The sequence below is a fragment of the Cryptomeria japonica genome, chromosome 11 (assembly GCF_030272615.1).
Source record: "Cryptomeria japonica chromosome 11, Sugi_1.0, whole genome shotgun sequence".
NCBI lineage: Eukaryota > Viridiplantae > Streptophyta > Pinopsida > Cupressales > Cupressaceae > Cryptomeria > Cryptomeria japonica.
In genome coordinates, this window is record NC_081415.1 from 715,439,523 (window position 1) to 715,446,878 (window position 7,356).

At 32.7% G+C, this 7,356-nt stretch overlaps 1 protein-coding gene across 3 annotated transcripts in view; it reads left to right on the plus strand.

The window, feature by feature from the left end:
* LOC131061313 (uncharacterized) overlaps positions 1 to 6,417 on the plus strand; it is a 154,268-nt gene extending 147,851 nt beyond the window's left edge. For 2 of the 3 annotated variants that reach the window (XM_057994931.2, XM_059213851.1), the window contains exons 12-15: positions 4,813 to 4,973; positions 5,289 to 5,378; positions 5,489 to 5,587; positions 5,833 to 6,417. In XM_057994931.2, coding sequence (XP_057850914.2) covers positions 4,813 to 4,973; positions 5,289 to 5,378; positions 5,489 to 5,587; positions 5,833 to 5,977 — 495 coding nt within the window. In that variant the 3' untranslated portion in view covers positions 5,978 to 6,417. Of the gene's footprint in view, positions 1 to 4,812; positions 4,974 to 5,288; positions 5,379 to 5,488; positions 5,588 to 5,832 lie in introns of those variants that run through there. The other variant, XR_009359362.1, reaches the window with a different exon arrangement.
* Positions 6,418 to 7,356: the final 939 nt, after the last annotated feature.

A 7,356-nucleotide genomic window follows, 5' to 3' on the forward strand; every position in this document is an offset into this window, starting at 1 on the left:
TCTGCACTTTACTTTTATTCTTATGCATCCGGTGGTTTGAGAATCAGCTTAACAAGTTTGTAAATTGCAAAAATACTGATTTGCGCCCCCCCCCCCAACTCCCTCCCTCTCAGTGTTCATTGATTCCAACATGATCCCTATAGTGATTAGACTGTGCAAGATGATGAAGCCTCCTTGTTTATGGAGGATGAGATTGTTGATTTCGAGAGGCAAGCTATAGAGGATTCGGCTGCAACAGAAGCATGGGAGATTGGATTGGACGACATTGATATGGTGGAGGAGGAGCTACTAACACCTACCAACATAGTGGAGCCACACAGAATCTTCTATGCCAAGCAGGGAACTAGAATCAAGTGAGAGGACGATACCCTCTACCTCCTTTCTCTAGGGCGGGAAGAGGAAGATGTAGAAACTTGTAAATATGAAATTTATGATGATTTTCAAATACAATCATCAGAAATTCATAATAGTCATTATTTAGCATCTAGGTATTGTATCCAACTCCACTATCTAACTTTGTATGATGACGCCATTTTGTAATCCATATGTATTCAGTAATCAAATTTAGAAATTACTTCTTCATGGTTTCTAGATACATTTGATACATTTTATAATTGAATTTTGCAAAAAAAAGTGTGTTTTCATAAGAAATTTTAGTACTTTTTAAATTGATGAGTTTTTGCATGGTCATTTTTTTTTGGCTTGCCAAGTAATCTTCGAGTCCGAGTATGCAATCTATGCTCAACACAACCTCACCTTAGCACACCATCCATGGATTTTTTATTTTTTTTTTAAATATTAATTTTGAAGTATTATTAATTTCATCTAGGTATTATTGTTTTAGAATCTAACTACTAAATATTTTTGCATTAGTTCCATCCTATTTGGACTTGACCATTTAAACTCATTTACTTGAACCGAGCTGTATGAATTATGTGGTCAAAGCATGATTAATGTAATGGCAATACAAAGAAAGGGTAACTATGCAACATAAATGAGCAATTGGCTCTCTTGCAACCTACATTGTTGTGCTCAATCTTATAGTAAATCCTCTAGGTTCCTAACTATAGGTATAGAGTATCAAACACCCCAATGATCCTCCTTTGAGAGAGACCTTAATGACATATACAAGCAGTCAAAATGTCTTTCTATGTTTTACCAAGTGACTACCTCTTTTCAGCATAACTCAAATGTTGGAGGCTATGTGATCAAATCGCCTAGTTTTCTAGCCGAACTTGAGTATGATGTACGTCCTAAATTCAGATACTACCCAAAATCATTGTGGAATCAATTAGGGTTCGCATTTTTTAGGTAAAAACATTTCATGCAATTTGTAGTTGAATCCAATTGAATTCATTGTCGACGTGAGGTTTCCAAGCAGATTCTAACAAGGTTTGAGCACGGTTTTCTTTTTTTCTTTTCATTTTTCAAGGTCCAACCATTCATCAAGCATAAAACACTATTTCAATGTCAGACCGTAAATTCTATTTTGTAATGTCTTCAAGCTCACAGTATGTTTACTTGGAAATAATTTGATAGATGTGAACATTCAATTTTTTATTGTTTCAAATAGTTTTATTATTTATTTTTAATAGTTTTAGGTTTTAATGTATAATGTTTAATAAATGTTTAAAATATTAAATATACATTACAATAAATTAATAGTTTAATATTTAATATTTAATAATTTAATTTATAATTAATAATAAATGTTTAATAATATATAATTATTATATATGTTCATAATAGATTATATTGACAGTACAATAACTAATTATTAATATTATATTGTTAATACAAATTAACATATATTAATATTATAAATTTTTATTTTTTATTTTTTATTTTTTTTTATAATTTTTTTTAGCTTTTCCCGGGAGCTAAGCACCAGTCAAGTAGACTGGAACCCAAGACCTCCCATGTAAGAGGCTCACAGCTAGCCGCTGTGTTGTGGAGTCATCCCCTATAAATTTATATTTATTATTTCTCATTATAATATTAATTTATTAAATTGTATATAAAATAATTAATATTATAATTACACTTCTTTTTAATTCTTGTTTTAGGCTGTAAATATGTATATATTTATTATTTTTATATGTTTTTGTTCAGACGTACCCAAACGTATCCAATCCCCCCAAAAACATTGTCTTGACAACATATTGTACTCACATACTTGTACCCGATTCGGCAACTTAGGTTGGAGGCATTTAGTGCCAATAAGATAATGCTGTTTCACACAGATGGGGACAGATAAGTGAGATGATGTCCAACTTCACGTGCTGCTGTCAGACCATCTCACTCTCAGTTTCATACCAGACAACATGGATCTTTTTCTCTGACATAAAAGGAAGTGCAGTTCTCCTTGTTTACATCCCAAGCCACAGGGGCATGCACATGTGATCATTTTTCTCTCTACCCCTTAAGTCTTCCAACCTTGGATACTGTGCATTATGCTAGAGATGCATTGCACTTTCTTATTGGATTGTCCAGCCTGCTTGCCTAAACTCTTGAATTCTCCTATGGACAGTATTAGATGCTTAACTCGTCCTAGCATGGTTATGAATGGTGATGTTATGGGTTCATAAGCTCTAGTTCATCCTAGGATTGTAAAGATTCTCCCATGTACATTATAAGATGTTTTATTATCCCTATCATTGGATTGGATTTTGTAATCATGAGTTTTGATATGTTTGTGACCTAAGTTACCGGTTCGGGTTCGGATTCGGGTACGGATTCATGGATTCGGAAGAAAAAAAAAAATCTTGGGTACGGTTTCGTCCGTACACACACACACACGTATATATATATATATATATATATATATATATATATATATATATTTTAATTATATATATATACTCATATATTATATATATGTTCAATATATACAATCCATACAAAAATAAAATATACAATGTGACTTTCCATACATAAATGATAATCATAAATCCATAATTATTAATTGCCAATGCCAATAAATATTCATATATCGCAAATGTAATCAGTAAACTCATAACTAAAGTCTAATATCATATTCATAATTTGCAAAAAAGATAATATTCAAGTTTAAGTCTTTTTTAAAAGGTCATGAAGGGGCGAATTAGAGTTTTATTATTAAAAAAACTATTTTAGAAAGTCCTTTTTTATTGTTTTTTTGACCCGTGGCCCTGTTTTTTGGAAACCACGGGCCTGGGTTCACGCGGGTCCTCCTGGGTTCGACCTGGGTTCCACCCGGGTCCTTCCCAGGTGGCCGGGTTCCCTGTGGGGAACCCGACCACCTGGGAAGGACCCGGGAGGAACCCAAGGAGAACCTGGGGAGAACCAGAACCCGAACCCAGGCCAAAAGAGGAAGAACCGGTAACTTAGTTTGTGACCAACCACTGTCCAGCCTCAGTATCCAGCTTTGGTCTTCATGGTTTTGGCTTCCATTTGCAGTTGGTTTATACAGGTTCAATCCCTCTTGTTATGTTGACATTGTTTTAGTGTTTGTTTTGGGGTTCATCTTTACCTTTGTTATTTAAAATGACCTTGTCTTAACTCTTGAGTTTCATTGACCTACTTTTGTTTTGTTCATAGAAACACATGTTTTTCAATTTGAATGGTCGACAAACGAAAAATCATTTTGAATCACTCCGACGTGCCTTCTTTTAGCCCTTGTCGAACCTTGGAAGCATATGTGTTTTGTTCTTCTTTACTTCTTATGTGCATGTTGCCCTTTCCTATGCCCTCCAAAAACCTTGTGCATAAAGTGGCTCTTTTGTCATGATTAGTTAATGAATGGTGGTATTTCAGAACTCTGTTATACTGAAGTTCGTGCTATTTGACTTGCCAGGGATTCTCATATCCTTTACTAGGCACCCAAGGACTGGATCTTACTTGAAATCAATATGTATCACAAGGGCTTATCGAGGATATCAGATCATGCCAAGCTGTAACAAGTGGGAAAATTTGGTGGTATAGAATATTTATTTCTTGACATATTAGTTAAATTCGATTTTGGCTGAACACCTAGTTCATTGAACCATTCTTTCCTTCCAGCAAACTATAGTTATTCGATATCTATAGTTTGCTGGAAGGAAAAAATGGTTCAATGAACTAGGTGTCCAGCAAACTATAGTTATTCGATATTAATATCGAATAACTATAGTTTGCTGGAAGGAAAAAATGATTCAAGGAACTAGGTGTTCAGCCAAAATAGAATTTAACTAAAATATCAAGAAATAAATATTCTATACCACCAAATTTCCCAGTTGTTACAGGTTGATATAGGAGTATCCTCGATAAGCCCTTGTGATACATATTGATTTCAAGTAAGATCCAGTCCTTGGGTGCCTAGTAAAGGATACGAGAACCCGTGGCAAGTCAAATAGCAGAAACTTCAGTATTTTTAAAATTTGTTCTGAAATTAGTAACTGTGCACATTTTTTAACTGTGGATTATGACTCTGTTGCTCCTGTAAAACAAATCAAAAGTTCACATTTTAAAATGAACTCCAATGACCAGGCAGTGATTAGACATGTATCTGGAAACTTGAACAAACCTAATCTTCATCTCTTAAGTGTGAAATGTACTTGATTTTCCTGATTCTAATTTAATGCAATGAAATAATTGGTTGGCTGGCAAGGTCTCGTATCCTTAGTGATTACCACCTAGGCAATCTTGTTTCTTGCTGATTGGATTAGTTGTAGGAGAAAATAAACTGCTACCACTAATAGATCTTGTGCAAAATAACCATTCCAAAAGACAAAAGTGTTTCCTTTTTCACCTTCGGAGGCACAATAGGATCTCTAATCTAATTTTGTTTTGCAGCTTGGCCCAGGAACACCGGATGTGGTTGAATGCAATACTAGGTGCCCATGTGGATCAAAGTGTTTGAACCGAAAACTTCAATATGGATTCAGGGTTCGCTTAGAAGTTTTTAGAACTCCAGATCGGAGATGGGGCCTGAGAGTACTCGAGCAGATCCCAAGGTTTATCTATATTTGAGTTCTTGTTTGCGTTGTTTTCAAAGTTCATTTATTTATTTAATTGCCGCACTTCTGAATTACATGGATATAAGAAATTCAGCTACCTGGAGGAATGCGGAAAATTGCCCAAAAACATATAGAAACAGAACAAGAAACAGTTTGGAATTGAAAGATTATGGCACTACTCTTGTTTGATAAGAGCAACGAAATTCGCATGCATTCACTATTTTTCAAAATGTTTGTGAGGGTCGCTTGTGAGCATGGGAATTTCCATTTATGCATGTTTCGAATTCTAAATGAGCAATTCTATTGAAGCAGGGGACGGTTTGTTGTTGAATACGTGGGCGAGGTATTATCTCCGGAAGAAGCCATAGAGCGTGAGAATATAGATGATAATTACAATGCCAGGTGATTGAGTTTTTACAAGGCATGGTTTCGGAAGATTTCATTTACTTCAAAATTATATTTATTATAACCAACAATTCATTCTCTTATTGAATTGTCTGTACGTGTTTCAGATACCTTTTCAGTATGGATCATCCCTCGGTTCCTCCTAAAGATCAGCTGGTTGTTGATATATTTGGGATGTCAAATGTTGTACGCTTTATCAATCACAGGTTTCACAGAAAACTTTTCTATTTACTTATTTATAGATAAAAATTTCAAGATGCCAAACTGAATCAAAAACACATGATTAACGAGAAAGAGGCAGGAATCCAAAAATACGAATTTAAATGGAAAATAATTGTTGAACCTTGATTACGCATTTGGAATCATATTATCTAGACCTAACCAACAAATTAACTGGTATTAATGGATTTAAGTTGAATACAAATGGGCTAATGTCTTTTAATTCTTGCAGCTCTGAAGGGAATTTATCAATTTATAGGGTTTACACAGAGACTGTAGATCCTAAAATATACCGGCTGGGTCTGTACGCATGTCGTGATATAGAAGCTGGGGAAGAGCTTACGTATGATTATAAAATTCCAATGATAGAATACTGAACTCACATCTTCTTACAAGCAAATCTGGCAATTCTTTTTGGTGGTTGCTGAGCTGAGACTTCCATTCGTCGGGGTTTAATGAAATTCAAATTCAAATATCTAATACCGTTGTAATTGATAGATCAAGGTCTTACATCTATCGGAATAAGGAAATCCTCAGAGTTTTTGGTTTTTCCAAAAAAGTTTTACAGAAGAAAGATCGAATTATGCCACGATTTACAGACATTCAACTGTATAGATTGGAGTTGAAAAGCATATGGAATGTCATTGTTACATTTTTGGTGCAGAAGAATGATTCAAACCTGCGCCGAGGATGTATTTATGAGAAATAACGTTTGTTATTGAAATGTAAGGTGATTTTCGGACAAAAGTTCTTTTTCGTTGGGGGAGGAGATGGAGAAAAGTCTATATTAAAAAATTTAATTATTTTGGTTTTATTACTTTTTGGTGTCGTTATCTCTTGGCAAAACTTATTGTTTTGAAACTGTGATTGTATATAAATAAGTATATGTATGTCTATCTAAAAATGTTGACAATTATATTTCAGAGTAATTTATTGACTTAGAGATTTTTTTATTTTATTTATTATATATAAGAAAACAAATATTTTATGTATCTTATTTTTAAAATATTTTTTCTTATTATTAAATGTTAGTATATTTATCTTGAAAGAAATATAGGTAAAGTAGTTCAGAGATATCATATTTGTTCATTATTTTATTTAAAACAATTATTATATTTTAATATTTATATTAAACGAATAGAATCAAAAAAATCTATTAAGACTATATTATTATTGTTATTACAATATCATATCATTATATTATTATTATAATATTAGATTGAGATAACTATGAAGTTTTTTTTTTATATCTTTTTTATGCGTATAAGTGTCACAAATCAAATTAAATGCTTCTAGTTTTTTATTAACATACACTCTTGCATAACATTGTAACATATCGTTATTTTTTTATTATTATAATACTAGATTGAGATCACTACAAAGTTAACTAACCGAATGATGGAGATAGACAAAATAATCAGTTAAAGTCAAAGTGGTAATTGAGAGGAGAAAATAAATAATTTTTCATTTTAAAAGTGTAATAGATGAGCGACTAAGAAAATTTAAAAGATAGATATATAGTTTAAATGCATTTTTAATCCATTCTTTTATTCAAAAGGTAAACATGTATATATTAAGATAGTTTTCTATGTGAAAATGTAATTTCAACATTTATGGGTTATGTATTAATTTAAATGGTTTTTCCTCAATTTTTTTAAGCTATTCGTCTCATCCAAAGTCATTTCTTACATTCTTATCTTTCCATCACAATTCCCCTAGCCAAACATAAGTTAGTTACATTATAAATTAAGTGTGA